At 45.1% G+C, this 16688-nt stretch overlaps 1 protein-coding gene across 2 annotated transcripts in view; it reads left to right on the forward strand.

The window, feature by feature from the left end:
• The first annotated feature begins 321 nt into the window (after positions 1 to 321).
• SEMA3G (semaphorin 3G) overlaps positions 322 to 16688 on the forward strand; it is a 76458-nt gene continuing 60091 nt past the window's right edge. Inside the window, exon 1 of one of the 2 annotated variants that reach the window (XM_083488698.1) lies at positions 322 to 838. In XM_083488698.1, the coding sequence (XP_083344824.1) occupies positions 721 to 838 (118 nt within the window). In that variant the 5' untranslated portion in view covers positions 322 to 720. The remainder of the gene's footprint in view (positions 839 to 16688) is intronic. The other variant, XM_083488699.1, reaches the window with a different exon arrangement.

Raw genomic sequence — 16688 nt, forward strand, 5'->3', positions numbered from 1 at the left:
TTTGGCTAGAGTGGGGAATCAATATATTTATTTTTCAGATGGGGGAACGGGTGTGGGGAGTGCATTCTTTGGGTTGAAAAAACCGTTGCAGGCATGGAGAGGGATGTGTGTAGTAGGGAAATATTACAGGAGATTAGATCCCCAAACCCAATTCCAGGGATCAACTCTATCCCCCTTTCGTGAGAATGGACAGCAGTCAGTCAGCGTGGAGCTACAGCAGGGAGTCATTTAACTTGGCAGTTGCTTTCCCGTCTCAGCGGAAGGAGAGAGTGGGCAGCACTGAGGTGAAATGTAACACATGCACAAATACACCCACACCCTGAGGGGTGGCTCGCTCGGTGGGGCAGCTTAGTCGCCTCAGGCGCGTGCGGCTGGCGGGAAGTCCTTGAAGGCGGGCCGCGCCTCCCTCCCGCGTCCTTTCCCCGCCTCAGCTCTCTGGGTCTCTGGCGATCGCCTTGCTGAGAAGCTGGGTGGAGCCCTGCCTGTATAAAACTTTTGCTGGAGACGCGCGGCCGGCTCGAACTCCTGAGGGCGCGTCGCGCTCGTTTAGTGTGTAGAGGGAGAAAGCGCGCGCTGCGGGAGCCGCCACTTCTAGCAGGCCGGCGGCGGCGCACTGAGGGGCGTCCCCGTCGCGACGGGAGAAGCGGGGTCAGGGTGGCAACCCCTCTGAACTGACGGGAAGAAGTGGCTGCCTCCCTGCGAGAGGCAAAGCGAGGGACCATGAAAGGTGGATACATTTTGGCTGGCCTGGCGACTTGGTGGTGGCTCATCTGCAACCCCTTTGCCAGCTGCGGTGCCACGAAGGGCAGCGTGCCTCGACTTCGCCTCTCATCTAAAGGTAAGATTATGATTATCACCTCACTCACTGAGTAGAAAGCATCCCCCCCCCTTTGGAAAAAAAAATCATATTTGATGCCCGCTTTCTTTTCTTATTTAACCTCCAAATAATCTTTGGAGGTGGGACTTTAATGTTCCCATTTTACAGATGAACGATGGAGGCTGAGAAAGTGCAGCTCGAGCGAGTCGCATCCATGGGCCAGGCAGTCGAGGGAAGAGTTAGGTTTTGAACCCTGTTTTTCCAAAGAAAGCCAAGTCTGCCTCCACACCTGAAGCTTCTGTGTGTATGGGCGCTTTCAGAAGACCTGTTTCATTCATAGTGATTTGTTTGCAGGGGAATCAGGCAACGTGGGTGGTTTTAAGGAGCATTCATTCTGAAATGCTTGTGGGGAGGTTAGAAGATGTTGTATCATACCTGAAAATAATGGCAGTCTGGAAGTGCTGTGTGTATGTGTGTGTATACATGTTTCCAGCTTAAGTTGGTTAACAATGAGAATGTGAACACACAACGTTGGCCAGTATCTTTCTGCTGTGTGTTGGTCCTTCACCTGTACCACAATAAGTACAGGAGAGGCTTAGAAGCACTTCTTTGTTTTCATACATGACACTAACCCAACATTTTATCCTCCATGCTAACAGCTCTCTCTGTGTGTCTCAGTAGTTCAGGCTGGGATGGTCCCATGTGCACCTTTTTTGTTTGCTGGGTACTTTATTGGCTCCCAGTTGCCACATGGAGATTCTTTGGACTGAGTTCCACATTCTTCAGAGAGGTGGCAGATGATAGAATCCATTGAAGAGCTTTGATCATGACTTATTTCCCGAGTTGAGTAAGAGAAGGTGTAAGAACAGGGATGGTGGGTGAGGGATCTTGGCATTGGGTGGGAAGCAATGCCTGGCTGGGTTGTCAAAGTGTGCAAGTGTCCTAGGGATCAAGAACAGAAAGGTTGTGAGAATGAAGTAATATAGGTGGTTGCGGAGAAATGGGGGCAAAGTTGCATACATGTCAGCATCCGTATTTTCTCCTCTGTGTGCTGTCTCTTGCTATGTATGTAGCACACATTTGAACAGATCATTTCCAGGAACACTCATTTATGAAATGCAGCACATATAACGCATGCCAAATGTACATGAAAATCCAGCAGAACTGCCAACTGAATAGGAAGGAAAAACCAGCCAGCTTTGGTCTTGCGCCCTCAACAGCAGCTTGTTGTGCAGAAATCAGCAGGTGAAGCTTTTTACAGCATGACGATGAACATTATCTCTTGATAATAACTGCATAAAGTAGTTATTGCTAAAGCACAGCTGCAGGAATCAGCTAAACAATTGGAAACTCCACTGAATTCACCTGAGCAAGCCTAGGTGTAAAATTTGCTGTTGATTTTTATTTGGCTTCTCTGCCCCTTTTCGCTGTCAAAGGCTACTATAATCACTTCCAGTATTGGAGGCAATATGGTGAATACGAACTGCAGGAGCAGAGAGTGCTGTTGTGCTCATGTCCAGCTTGTGGGGTTCCCATAAGCACCAGGTAGGCCACCGTGGGAGCAGAATGCTGGCTGAGATCGGGCTTTAGTCTGATCCAGCAGGGCTTTTCTTATGTTCACTTTGCCAAAGCACATTAGGCAGTTGACTATGTACTGGTGTATTTATTAGAAGTTTGCAACATTTTCTGATGTCATTGTGTGGCTTGCTTTTCTCTGTCTCCCATTCATTTTGTGTTCTTTTTTCTTCTGTGTGATTTTTAAAAGAACCTTTTATGTGTGTTGTTTATGTTGTTTTATTGCTTTTACTGATTGAGATGTTTTGCTTTTAAATGTTGTAATGTTGAAGGGAGCTCTCCTAAAAGATTGGGTATACGGTAATTTTTTAAAAAATGAAATGAGATGAAAATTATAATATATGGTCCCCCCCAAGTAGCAACCTACCACACTTACAGACCATTAAATGCAGCTCATGGCAGGTTAAAAACTATGGGTTGCAGCCAGCTAAGTTGTTCTGTTAATTCAATGTCTTCTGTTTGCACAGCAGGACTTTTCTCTCTCTCTCTCCTCCCTCTTTTGCCTCCCCCAAATCCTGTTCTGGGGGTTCCCTCAATCCCCCAAAGCATATTTGGAGGGGGGAGCAGGAAGATGAGAATGAGAAGAAGTCCTATTGCTCAGGCAGAATTCTTTTTGCTTATGCAGCAGTGGGGAACCTATGGGCCAACTCTGACAGGGAGTGGGGCAGCCCTCCCATCAATCACATGATGCCATTATAATGCAGGCTGCTTTGACAGGTGGGCCAAACTGGATCCCTTGGTGTCCAAGGTTGGCCCATGTGTCTAAGGTTTCTTACACTGTGCTAATGGGATGGCTCTGCTGGATACAGCCTGATGGTTCTGTTACTCCATCTAGCCAGTGCCTGCACCCACTTGTAGTGCCTCTTCAAGGTCTCAGCCAGGAAATAGCCCTGCTCTCTGAGAGCCTTCTGAACTGGATATGCCAGGGTCCTTTTTTATGCAAAACATGCACTCTGCTGCTGAGCTATGAGCCCCCCCCCCCCCCGTGCTCCCAGGAGAAAGTTGTAACAACCGTAGCCTGCTTTGTTTCAGCTGTCAAGGCTCTGTTTTCTTTAGCCAGCTTGGGGGCAGGATGATCATATCTCAGAGCAGGTAGCATGAATGAGAGCAAGGGAAGATGCTCCAGGTGTTCCACATGCTTGTAAAGTTGCCCGAACTGTCTCGACCAGGGCTAGCACTTCCAAGATACAGACTGAGTTGTTTCCTGTTGCTCTCACTCTCAACTGGGGTGATTCCGGTTGAATCTGTCAGGTCTGCAGAGCTTGAACTAGTAAGCTTAGGAGTGGCTAAAGCACATACATATTTGGAATGCCTGCTCTGCAAATGTCAATTCTGTTTCCTCAGCAGTGTAATGCTATATGGACTAGGGTCGATTGCATGTTAGAAATACACTACCCACCTAGCCATTCACTTGCCATCTCTAATCCCCCAAAAGGTTGGTTACTTTCAGATCCACACTGAACTACTGGATCCAATTCAAGTGTAAGCACACACAGCAATAAAAAGTACCTAAAATAGTGTCCCATCCTGTGTCAACCATCTTGCACGCTACAACCAATGTGGGATGTCCTGTAGGTGCTGCCACTGCTGGATGCCTCTCAGTTGGCAATTGATCTATGTCAAGTCCTCCTCTGTAGTGGTTACTCATTTGTGGAATGCATTGCCCTCCCTGATGAGGTGCATCTGTCTGCATCTTTACTAACATTCAAGAGAACTTTAAAAACCTACTTGCTTACTGAGGCATTTGATGGCTGAAATACACCGTTCTTGGAGACCCTGAGATTATTAGCTGGGAGGATATGTGATTGTTCTCAGATGTTTTAAATTTCTTTGTAAACAATTGTATTGAAGCCCTGCTGATGTGTTTTGTTGCATTACAAAGATGTGTACAAATGTGAGATGAAGGCTGGCAACGTTACCACTGCCGTGTGGGAATCCCTTTCAGAAGAACACAGTTCCTGAAGACAGGTTGTGCATCCATAGCAGTGGCCAGAGGAGGAATGACTGCTGGGAGGAACGCAGAGAGAAGGAGCACCATGGTGCATGTGCAGCAACACAACCAAGACGCCTTAATCTGCCCCAGCTATAACAAAACATGTCTCTCACATACCAGTCTCTACAGTCACAGTAGGCGCTGTAACCTTCCAAAGGTTTAATTTCACCTCCAAAGATGCACTCCTCCTTTGCCTCCCAAGACAGACGGCTGCTAACTTTGCAGCTCCTGGAAAGGAATTCCTAGTGTTTTCTGACACCAGAAGCTTAGCAATGTTTTCACAAGAAAGAGGAAAACACAAAAACTTGAGAACTGTAGTTTGGACAGCCCATATCACAAAGTCACTCAGTGTCAATATTATGGTTGGGAACCAAATGAGTCTTTCTTGAGAATGGAGACCTTTGTATAAGAAGATGGGTAGGAAGAAAGTACAAAATGCAAGAATCAGGGACATACATTTGGACTTGCATCTTAGTCAGAAGGTTTGTTCCTTTCTGCATTTATTTTGTTGGGCTGGCTCCTATGGAAGCCAGGGGTCAAATCCACATTTGATTCTCATTGGAATATTCATAGAGGCCCATGCTTGTGGGTAGTTTTGGAGTATAGTATCTCATTGAGGTATTGATAAAATGGCAGCTTCACATACTTAGACATACAATTTCTCTTTCTGACTGGATATTCATTGCTTCAAGATCCAACTGCATGCAATATGAGAGACTGTGGTCAGCAAGCAAAGTCTCCTTAGCCTCAAATAGGCTAAAGGAAATGGAGGAAAGTCTGCCTTTAGGAGCAGCTGGGGGAATGCAGGAAACACAAAACAGAAGAGTTGGGCTTGTGCTGCCTTAGATTGAATACTCATGCAGATTTTCACCAGAGGCAGATGCGGTACTGGCTGAAGCCCAGACTGATGTATCTAATGATCTGAGAGCCTCAGGACTGGAAACGGTAAAGACTCTGAATCCTCAGTTGAGTTATTCTCTAAGTACTTTGTAGTCATGGACATTTGCCTCATCATAGAAGGGAAGTAAAATGAATCATGCTAAAAAATAATGCAAGCATTCAATTTCCGACAGTTTTTGGTTTTCTAAACTCGCTTGTCAGACAGCATCCATCTACCATAGGGGGTGTTGTAAAACAAGGAAAATATAAATCTGAAAGTGTTCAAGCAGCTCCAAGCTAGGAGAGATTGTTTGAGAACAGTCCGCATCTTGAACTGCTTGAAAAAATAAACCAACCTAAATTTGATGTTTAAATATAGTTCCTCTTTCAACACCTCTCCAACAGTTGTCGTAGTTGAATACCTATAATTTACACTGCAGCTTATGAATGCTTGCAGAAACAATAATAGGTGCTATTACTGAAAACTGGACCGCAAATTATTTCAGCGATAATCAAGGCACTTGGACCAGTGCCTAAAAATGTGAATGAGTAGCTCAAGATAACAATGGGCACAGAATTCCAGAGGGGCAGCCATGTTTACCTGTTAACAGCAAACACACATCACACACACAAGTCTTTTGTTTAAGGTGCCACCAAGCTTATTGATGGGTAAGCAACACAACTGCAGGCTTGTACCCAAAAACTGGGCTGTTAGGGCCTGTGAGAATTCCAAGGAAGGGAGATTCCGCAGCAAATAACAGAACCCACAAATATCCTGGTCTTGATTCTTGGCCTGCATTTGTTGAAAACTGGATAAAATTAAAAGTGTTGCTTATGAATAGGCCATGTCTGCACCTCCCTTAGCTTCTGGAATAGGAAACAGAGAGGAGGCAGCCGCAAGATACACATCAGAATGCAGGAATGGTGTGGCATAGGGAGAATCCTGCTCCCCCCCTTCATTCCACTGTGGACCCCATGTCCAAATGGCATTGTGCCCATCTGATATCTAGATCTGTGCAGATCTTAAAAAAGGAAATGTACCACTTTGGAGAAAGCAAAATTGTTCCAGCCCTTCAAAATATCCTGCGTTTGTTTTTTGTTTTTTCAAGCCAAGTATTCAACTAAAGACTAATTCAAACATTACTTCAGTGGTATAGTTGGCAGCTGCCATTGTGGATCTTTCTGTGTGGCTACAGTAGATTCAAAAGTTACCATAATTCATGGAGCCCAAACCAAAATATTTTCATGTTGACATCTAGCATGATTTCCCTCTATATTCAGTCTTCTGTTTCAGGGAGAGGAACAGTAATAACCATTAGAGATATTTTATAGAATAGCATGTGGCCTGTTCTAACCAACTGCTTTTCTCTAAAATGCAAGGCTTGGCTCACTAAAGGACCAAAAGTGTATGTTTTAAGGCTTCTCTTCAAAATCCATTCTCATTAAAATAACTTATGTTTATTAGGAAAACACCATAGAGATACAGCTGAATGAAAATATTCAACATATTAACATATGCCTGTGTAACTATTCAGCACTTTCACTGATTGTTAACAATAATCACTGTGGCAAACTCTGGAGATAAGCCATTTTTGGCTTACAACAATGGGAGCGAGGTAATGTGACTGGGTGCTTTAAAACTTAGATGCTCCCTGTCAGTAACACTTAAGAGGTCTATGTTGTAGTGTTTTCTAATATCCAGCAGCAAGGTTTCTTAATAACGTGAAAGGAAAAGCTTTGACCACTTATCCCTTACCAGAGGATCAAAGTAAGGCTGAGGCACGTTGTAAACAAAACTGGATTTTTATTTATGCACACTCAATGAGGGTTAAAGCTTTGTAGTTACTCTTCTAAGGCACAGCACTTTGTTTCAGTCAAAATCACTTTACAGCAGAAATTAAGAGCCTTACTTAAAATGCCTACTTTAAACTTGTGCCTCCTAGAATGACCATTTGATCTACGAAGGTGGTCAAATGCCCCCAGCCCCTTCTAGAAACTTTTCCTACCCTTGAGGAAAATCATTTGGTTTGTCCTGCCCAGCAAGCCCCCATCTACCAAGGTAATTCCCTAGCCCAGGGGTCTGCAACCCGCGGCTCCGGAGCCGCATGTGGCTCTTTTACACCTTTGCCACGGCTCCGGGGCGGATACTAGCGAGGGGAGGAGGCGCATTGTGCGCCCCGACACTCCCCACTGTGGCGGGCGCTGTACTGGCTGTGACGTCGCATGGGGGCGGTGCGTGCGTTACGATCCTGTATATATAGCATTAAGGTAAGAAACAATATATGCAGTGTTATATTTGTTTTAAATGTCGCAATGGTTTTGCGGCTCCCAGTTCTTTTTCCTTCGGAAACGGGTCCAAGTGGCTCTTTTTGTCTTAAAGGTTGCAGACCCCTGCCCTAGCCCAAACACCTTCCAAGCCTTGCCCAGGTTCTATCATTTAAGTCTCTACCCCTTCCTGTTTGACAGACGTTCCACCCAGCCCTGATTGGCTTCTAGGTCTCTAGGATGATGACCCAAAGTGTGCCCACCACAATTCAAGGTTCGCCAGACATTTTGGACTTAGGGGGGAAATGTAAGAAACTGTTGTGGGCACCTCAGAATTCCCATTTTGCAAAATAAAAACTGGTGATGCTCAACAGTGCCCCCCCCCCAAAGCAAAACACTGACGTCCTCACTAAAGAAAGTAGAACGCAGAGAAAAGTAGATAACACCCCTCCAACCAAACCCCCCCCCCATTTAGATTGGAGGAGGCTGGGCTCATGGAGTTTTTAGTCCTGGGTTAGCCAGTGTGGTGCTCTACAGACATTTTGGACTACAACACCCATCAACCCCAGCCAGCATGGACAATGATCACAGGTGATGGGAGGTGGAGAGGCAAAGAAATGCAAGCTATGAGCATAGGTGAACGCACTGCATACTGGTGGTGGTGGTGGATGGTGTCACATGAATAAGAAGCAAACCTGTATGTGAAGGACATGTTAAAGCTCTGGGTTTTGGTGGCATCTTCTTGAAATGTATCTGAGCACTTCTGATCTTTTTAAGGTGCAAACATACGTGCTTAATTTCAAATGTAACAGCTACCAATTTAAGTTAGACCCAAGGCTGAGACGAGAATTCTGAAGCCATGGTAATTCACCATGGAGAGAGGGACATGTGGAAAGGGCAAGATGTACAAAGTGGGAAGCATATCCCAGAAGTCTCTGGGTCATTTCTTTTCATTTCAAGCACAGGACTGGTGTTGAGCAAGGTTAAAATGGTGCACGCACAAATCTCTCTGGAACCACAACAGATTTTAGATCAGTCCTCTGCAAGGGTTACATGTATATCTGTTTCATTGCAAAGGCTACTGTCTTCTAGAGTTTTGATAAAGCATGTCTGTGTATTAAAAGAGAAACCTGTGTAGCTTATTTCCTTTATCACACTCTCATTGACCGATTGCTGGATGGCCCTCTGGTTTCTGGAAGTAAGTCTAATGTTTCATGGAACCATAAATGTTATGTACTGAAGTTCTCACCCTGGGCCAGCAGGGGGATACTGTAGATCGTTCAGGTCCACATATGCAAATAAGGGATCAAAAGTGACATTCAGTGATTGGATAGTTACAGAAAATGGTTACTGTTGCGTTCTAGTGGAGCTCTATATAAGCAGGCTGGCTGAACCCTTCAGTTCAGTTCTGGCCTATGAATAAACAAGAGCTGTTTGAAGAATCGCTGTGTCGTCTGATATGTTCACCCACAACTTAACAATAAACATCAAGAATATCCAGTCAAGCTGTGCATGAATTGGAGGGCGTTAGGCTTCTAGCACAAGTTCATCTGAGTGCTCAGCATTGTCTCCACTACCACACATACTGTCCCTCATGCACACTCAGAATCTCCTCTGTGGTATCCCCCACCCCCCTGGAGCAGATTTTGAGGGTGTGCAGGAGACTGCTGGGGGAGGAATGGAAAGTTCCAATGCAGAAGTCTGTTGCGCAAGTGGAACAGCATCACTGAGTCTTGAAACTCTCCAGTGCTATGCTGTGGGGAGGCCTGTGCCAGACCCCACACTGAGCAGGAGGATGTTGAGTGGCTGTGTTTGGAGATGGTGTTGCATGGACCACTGTTTATCACATCTCACATTCAAGAAGACCTTTCCATTTTTCCTTGTTGCAAAGGAGCATGACCAAAACATCCTCGTCATCCTCCTTTGACACAGTGAGGTGTCTTGCTCACCCCTCACCCTCTCAGTTTCCTTTCCCTTGTAGTTTATTTTTAAACAGGTCGTCCTTTCATGCTGTAGTTTATTTGTTGAGTAAAAGACTCTCACGGTCAGGCTTGCAGCTCACTCCCAGCCCTAATTCTCCTGAAAGTGACACAGCAGATCTTGTGGAAGAGTGTCCAGGGTTTGCAAATGTAATCAGTGCCCAGATTTCTTTTAGCTAAGCAACATGAGCCTTCTCCATAGCAACATATATGTTCTTGAGATAGCTTTAGAAATAACCTTTCCTCTATTCTGATTGTGTGGCTTGAAAGTTTCTTTCACTATTCGAGGTTGTTCTAGTGTGAAGTAAAATGTGATGTGTTCTTTGGGAAAGGGCACAGAGAAAGTTGAACAAATGATTTCTTTTTAAAGGCTTACGGTTTGCAAATAGATTGTTTCATCTAAGGAGCTGACTCATTTTTGTCACACATTTGAGGTGGCCCATCCCTACTGCAAAATATAATTCCATGTTTACATTTTACTCTTGTCTTTGGGAGCACACAGTGCACAAAAGTTGTGACCAGGCAGCAGTGATCGAGGGAGAGAATCAGGTGTGTGCCTTGGGAATAATGCAAGAGAGCCACCAGCTGCAATGCAGGAGGCAGCCTGAGAGTAAGAGAAGCGGCAGAAAGTAGAGAATTGGCTTTCTGTATTGGAAGGCTGAGCTTGGATGGTGTAAGGAGGGATAATAAAATCCTCAAAGAGCAAGAGCTGGCTGTGTGACAATCCAGAGAGGTGCCAAGTGAGGCAAGTGTGTCAACAGCCAGGATTAACTGGAAAGAGGCGGAATCCTGTCCCGCCCTTTGGAGTTTTTTTTTTTTAGTATTTCTGGATGTTATTTTCCACTTCCTGAGACCAGCTGCATCACATAGTTTCCTTCACAGTGTGTAGGTACACACAAGGAAGTAGTAAGCTTACTCTGATAAGAACAGTTACATTTGCGGGGTGGGAACTCCTTGATGTTTGTTTTGCACATGAGACACCAAGGCTACATGCTTGATTGGGAAAAGAAGAAGAAGAGTTTGGATTTGATATCCCGCCTTTCACTCCCTTTAAGGAGTCTCAAAGCGGCTAACATTCTCCTTTCCCTTCCTCCCCCACAACAAACACTCTGTGAGGTGAGTGGGGCTGAGAGACTTCAAAGAAGTGTGACTGGCCCAAGGTCACCCAGCAGCTGCATGTGGAGGAGTGGAGACATGAACCCGGTTCCCCAGATCACGAGACTATCGCTCTTAACCACTACACCACACTGGCTCCAGTGTGAGGTGTGGCTCCCTCATTTGAGGGGGTTCCTGCTTTAAGCGAAAACCAGCTAAGCAGTCCTTGCTGTATATGCAATAGAAGGTTGAGTCTTTTCAAAAGCAAATTTCACAAGTTGGATCTGCACCAAAACCTTAGGGAGCCACCAAAGAGAAAGTGTTGCTGCGTATCTCATAATCGCTAGAGTGGGACTCTGCTAATAAAATATGCACATTATTACATGCTTATCTTGCCCTTCTGCCAAGGAGCTGAGATGCACATTTAGCTAAGTTACCCCAGGTGATGTGATTTGCACCTGTGTGTAGCCCCTCCTGGTCAGCTATCACTTCAGTCACTGCTTTCCTTGTGCAGTTTTCCCAGAGGCATTTCCCCCCCCCCCCCACATTTAAAGTTGATACCAGAGCATCCATTGCTAAATTGCTTACTAAGGACATGCTGAGTGCTTAGGAGGTGCTGAGATAGACATTGCTATCTTCACTGACTGTTTTAGGATAGCCTTCCCCAACTTTGTGCCTTCCAGTTCTTTGAACTGCAACTCACAACAGCCCCTGACAGCGTGGCCAATGCAATTTGGAGCCGTAGTTAAAGCATCTGGAGGACAGCAGGATGGAGAAAGTTGCTCTTGGGTTCTGTTCTGTAAAGCCACTCGCTGCCAGTTGCTGTCCAGAGCCAATTTTCTCTTGTTTGAAAAGTTCCCAGGCCATGTAGATTCCAGGCTTTGCAACATTTTAAGCATTTAATGAGGAGGGCAAGCTAGGATTATGCTTCGAGTGCCTACAATTCCACACTATTCTTTTCTTGAACTTTTACCCTGCAAGAATTTCTGGGGTGGGTGGGGGTGGGTGCAGGCCGGTGCAATTCTTCCAGTGCTGGCAAGGCAATCTAAATGTCTACACCCCCCCCCCCAATTTGGGGACTGAAATATGCTTCACCGCTGGTTGTGAATGGTCTTCTGATAAAGAATCTTAAGGCCCATTGACACTTATCTGATGCGCAGGGAAACAGCTGTTTGGGGCAGGCACTGCTGAGGCTTTTGCAGTGGAAAAGGAGAGGTGAATAGGATATTCATTTGCTTTTGCCAGACATGGAAATGAAAAAAAAAGGGATTTTGAAAATTTCACCCAGACTCTGGAAGTAACAATTTTTCTTCTCTATGTAGGATTTATTCATTTTAAATGGTTTTTATTGCTATATTAAACAGGTGACAGTCTATTAGTTAACTCAATTCTATTAATCAACTCTGGACCACGCAGGAGTCAAGCAGGAGTAAAGCCCTTATATTCATGATAAGAGAAGCTGCTGCCATCTTGTCTTCAAGTCCAGTTTCATTCATTGTTGTTGTTGCTGGTTTGTGTCTGTCTCAAGAGACAATGGAGTGTGCCTCCGAGTGTGAAGTCAAATTGCAGTGTTAGCAGCACTGAAGTGGCTTCCCCTGGTGCGCAAGCCTGGATTGTGTGTATGGAGGTTCTGGGCTGCCCAGATGACAAGACTCCCCTCTTAGCCTTGCTGATGTGGTTCAAAAGAAAACAGAGCAATTTGAAAGCACCATGCAACCAATTTAGGGATAAATTGCCACCATACTGCAAAAAAAAAAAAAAAATGTTCATAAGTTCCTCTCAATGTTTCTGTTTCATGAGTTCTCTGCAATGGTCAATAGACAATTTTTTTTTTACAGTATAAGTCCAAGTTTAGGCCTTGCAGGGACTTTCATGTTTGAACAATCAATAGCCTTGCTGCCACCAGCATGACGCCAAGTGAGCTGTGAAATCCATTGATTCATGCATTATTTTAGGTATTCCTTAATGTACTACTCCCCAGAATATCTGGCTATCTGGGCAGCCCCACAAAAGATGGTGATCTGTCTCTTTGTGTCCACATCCCTTTCAACATAATGGAGCAATCCCAGATGTCATATGGGAAAGCTGCACCAGTGTCCTATACTGTACTAAGGTTACCAGATTTTTTTCAAAGAATCCGGGGAAACTTCTTTTTTTTAAAAAAAAGAAAAAGAGAGAAAACAGTTACTTTTAAAAAGTTTTTGTTTTTGTTTAAGACGTAATATCTTCTCTTCTGTGGCCTCCTCTGTTGCACAGCCTTCCTCTTGGCCCCGGCTTGCTCTCTTGGAGCGCTAGTTGCCGTGGAGTAGGCTCGGGCCGGGCCTGGGCTCGCCCACATGTTGGTGCTCTCCTACTTCTCCTCCTAAACGGCAGCAGCAGCTGCACAGTAAGGTCAGGGCTCCCCTCTTTTTTCTCATTCCTCTTTCTCTCTCTCCCTGTTCCTTCCCCCTGCATTGGCTTCGGGGTTTTCCTGGCCTCAGAGCGCCGCTGGGCAGTCAGCCAGGTGGCCGGGCGCTCTCGCACCTGGCTTGATTTGGGTCACAAGGGGGGGGGGTGTCAACGGTTTCCCCAGTTGATGCCCTGGGCGTCCCCGATTCCCCCTCAGCAATGGCAGTGGTATTCTCAGCAGTCCGGAGCCAGCCTGGTAGCGTAGTTGGCTCTGGCTGGCTTCAGGAGCTGCCTGCTGCCATGGCGCCCACCATTTTGCCTCGCCGGCAGTCCCCATATGATGTGTCTTGCGCCGTTGAACCAATCACTCAACATTCATTCCCTACTAATAAATTTACAACACTTAAAATATAAATCCGGGGATGTTAAATGAAATCCAGGGACATTCTGGGGACAGATTTGTAAATATGGGGACTGTCCCCAGGAAACGGGGACCTCTGGTAACCATATCCTATACCAGCTTTGTATAACTTTAATTTTATTTCCCCTAATATAGGAAGGTATAAATTAGGCTGGTTTAGTTGACCCAGTCTTCTTCCATTGCAATTCACCAATATTTTGGCCCAAATCTGATTCCCAAACACAGGAGGAGGAGTGGCGTTATACGTCAGGGATGTGTATAGCTGTGAAGAGATCCAAGATTTAGAACCTCAAAGCCAAAGTGAGAGCATTTGAGTCAAAATTACAGGAGAGAAGAATAACAGAGACCTCATTGTGGGAGTTTACTATAGATCCCCAAGCCAAACAGAGGACATAGATGATGCCTTCCTGGAACAGATGGCCAAGCATGCAAAAGGAAGGGAGATAGTAGTAATGGGGGACTTCAATTACCCGGATATTTGTTGGATGTCAAACTCAGCCAAGAGCATAAGGTCAAACAGATTCCTCACTGGTCTTGCAGACAACTTCATTGTCCAGAAAGTGGGAGAAGCAACAAGAGGAACAGCCATTTTAGATCTGGTCCTAACCAATGTTGATGACCTGGTTAGTGGGGTAGAAGTGGAAGGATCATTAGGTGCGAGTGATCATGCTCTTCTGAAGTTTACTATACAGCGGAAAGGAGCAGCCAAGCATACTAGGACTCAATTTCTTGACTTTAAGAAAGCCGACTTCATAAAACTTAGGGAAGTGCTGGGTGAGATCCCATGGACAGTAATACTAAAAGGAAAGGGAGTTCATGATGGCTGGGAGTTTGTTAAGAGGGAGATAGTAAAAGCACAACTTCAGGCAATACCAATGAGACGGAAACATGGAAGGTGCCTAAAGAAGCCAGGGTGGCTATCTAAAGAACTTTTAACTGAGTTAAGATTTAAAAAGGATGTGTACAAAAAAATGGAAAAGGGGGGAAACCACCAAAGAGGAATTCAAACAAATAGCCAGCACATGTAGACACAAAGTCAGAAAAGCTAAAGCACAGAATGAACTCAGGCTTGCTAGAGAGGTTAAAAGCAACAAAAAAAGCTTTTATGGGTATGTCCGTAGCAAAAGGAAGAACAAAGAAACAGTGGGGGCACTCAGAGGAGAAGATGGTGAAATGCAAACAGGGGACACAGAAAGGGCTGAACTCCTCAATGCCTTCTTTGCCTCAGTCTTCTCCGATAAAGAAAACGATGCCCGACCTGAAGAATTTGGAGCAAATGATTCAGCAGAGGAAACACAGCCCAGAATAACTAAGGAGATAGTACAAGAATACTTGGCTAGTTTAGATGTATTCAAGTCTCCAGGGCCAGATGAACTGTATCCAAGAGTATTAAAAGAACTGGCAGATGTGATCTCAGAACCACTGGCAGTCATCTTTGAGAATTCCTGGAGAACAGGCGAAGTCCCAGCAGACTGTAGGAGGGCAAATGTTGTCCCTATTTTCAAAAAGGGGAAAAGAGAGGACCCAAATAATTATCGCCCAGTCAGTCTGACATCAATACCAGGGAAGATTCTGGAGCAGATCATTAAGCAAACAGTCTGTGAGCACCTAGAAAGGAATGCTGTGATCACCAATAGTCAGCATGGATTTCTGAAAAATAAGTCATGTCAGACTAACCTGATCTTGTTTTTTGACAGAATTACAAGCCTGGTAGATGAAGGGAACGCAGTGGATGTAGCCTACCTTGATTTCAGCAAGGCATTCGACAAGGTGCCCCATGATATTCTTGTAAAGAAGCTGGTAAAATGCGGTCTTGACTATGCTACCACTCAGTGGATTTGTAACTGGCTGACTGACCGAACCCAAAGGGTGCTCATCAATGGTTCCTCTTCATCCTGGAGAAGAGTGACTAGTGGGGTGCCACAGGGTTCTGTCTTTATCAACGACTTGGATGATGGACTCAAGGGCATCCTGATCAAATTTGCAGATGACACCAAACTGGGAGGGGTGGATAACACCCCAGAGGACAGGATCACACTTCAAAACGACCTTGACAGATTAGAGAACTGGGCCAAAACAAACAAGATGAACTTTAACGGGGAGAAATGTAAAGTATTGCACTTGGGCAAAAAAAAATGAGAGGTACAAATACAAGATGGGTGACACCTGGCTTGAGAGCAGTACATGTGAAAAGGATCTAGGAGTCTTGGTTGACCACAAACTTGACATGAGCCAACAGTGTGACGCAGCAGCTAAAAAAGCCAATGCAATTCTGGGCTGCATCAATAGGAGTATAGCATCTAGATCAAGGGAAGTAATAGTGCCACTGTATTCTGCTCTGGTCAGACCTCACTTGGAGTACTGTGTCCAGTTCTGGGCACCACAGTTCAAGAAGGACACTGACAAACTGGAACGTGTCCAGAGGAGGGCAACCATAATGGTCAAAGGCCTGGAAACGATGCCTTATGAGGAACGGCTAAGGGAGCTGGGCATGTTTAGCCTGGAGAAGAGGAGGTTAAGGGGTGATATGATAGCCATGTTCAAATATATAAAAGGATGTCATATAGAGGAGGGAGAAAGGTTGTTTTCTTCTGCTCCAGAGAAGCGGACACGGAGCAATGGATCCAAACTACAGAAAGAAGATTCCACCTAAACATTAGGAAGAACTTCCTGACAGTAAGAGCTGTTCGACAGTGGAATTTGCTGCCAAGGAGTGTGGTGGAGTCTCCTACTTTGGAGGTCTTTAAGCAGAGGCTTGACAACCATATGTCAGGAGTGCTCTGATGGTGTTTCCTGCTTGGCAGGGGGTTGGACTCGATGGCCCTTGTGGTCTATTCCAACTCTATGATTCTATGATTCTATGATTTCAGTCCACCTAGAGTACCTATCAATTTGCCAACTAACCCATTATACAATTTTGACTTTTACAGATAAGAATAGATGATAAAATTAGCTTTTCAAATTACATAAGCATCCTGCAGGAATGCAGTTTTATGTTGGGAATCTAGTAGCAAATGGTAAAACTGGTGAACTTGTACCCATTCACATCCCAGGTCCCTTTGTCTATTATAAGTTGTTCTTTTGGTCCCATTTTTCCATTCTTGAAAAAGCCTTTTCAAGCCAAAAATAGCTATTAGCTTTCCACAATACTATACCCTTTCTTAGATTCTCACATTTCACTACAGGGTGATATATCAAAGGGAGCAGCAGTGAACGCACCAGAGAGGAGGATTTCTGCCAACCCCTCCACACTTGGAAGGCGCTTCTAGTAAAAGG

The sequence above is a fragment of the Podarcis liolepis genome (genome assembly GCF_965112155.1).
Source record: "Podarcis liolepis genome assembly, chromosome: 2".
In the NCBI taxonomy this organism is placed as follows: Eukaryota; Metazoa; Chordata; class Lepidosauria; order Squamata; family Lacertidae; genus Podarcis; species Podarcis liolepis.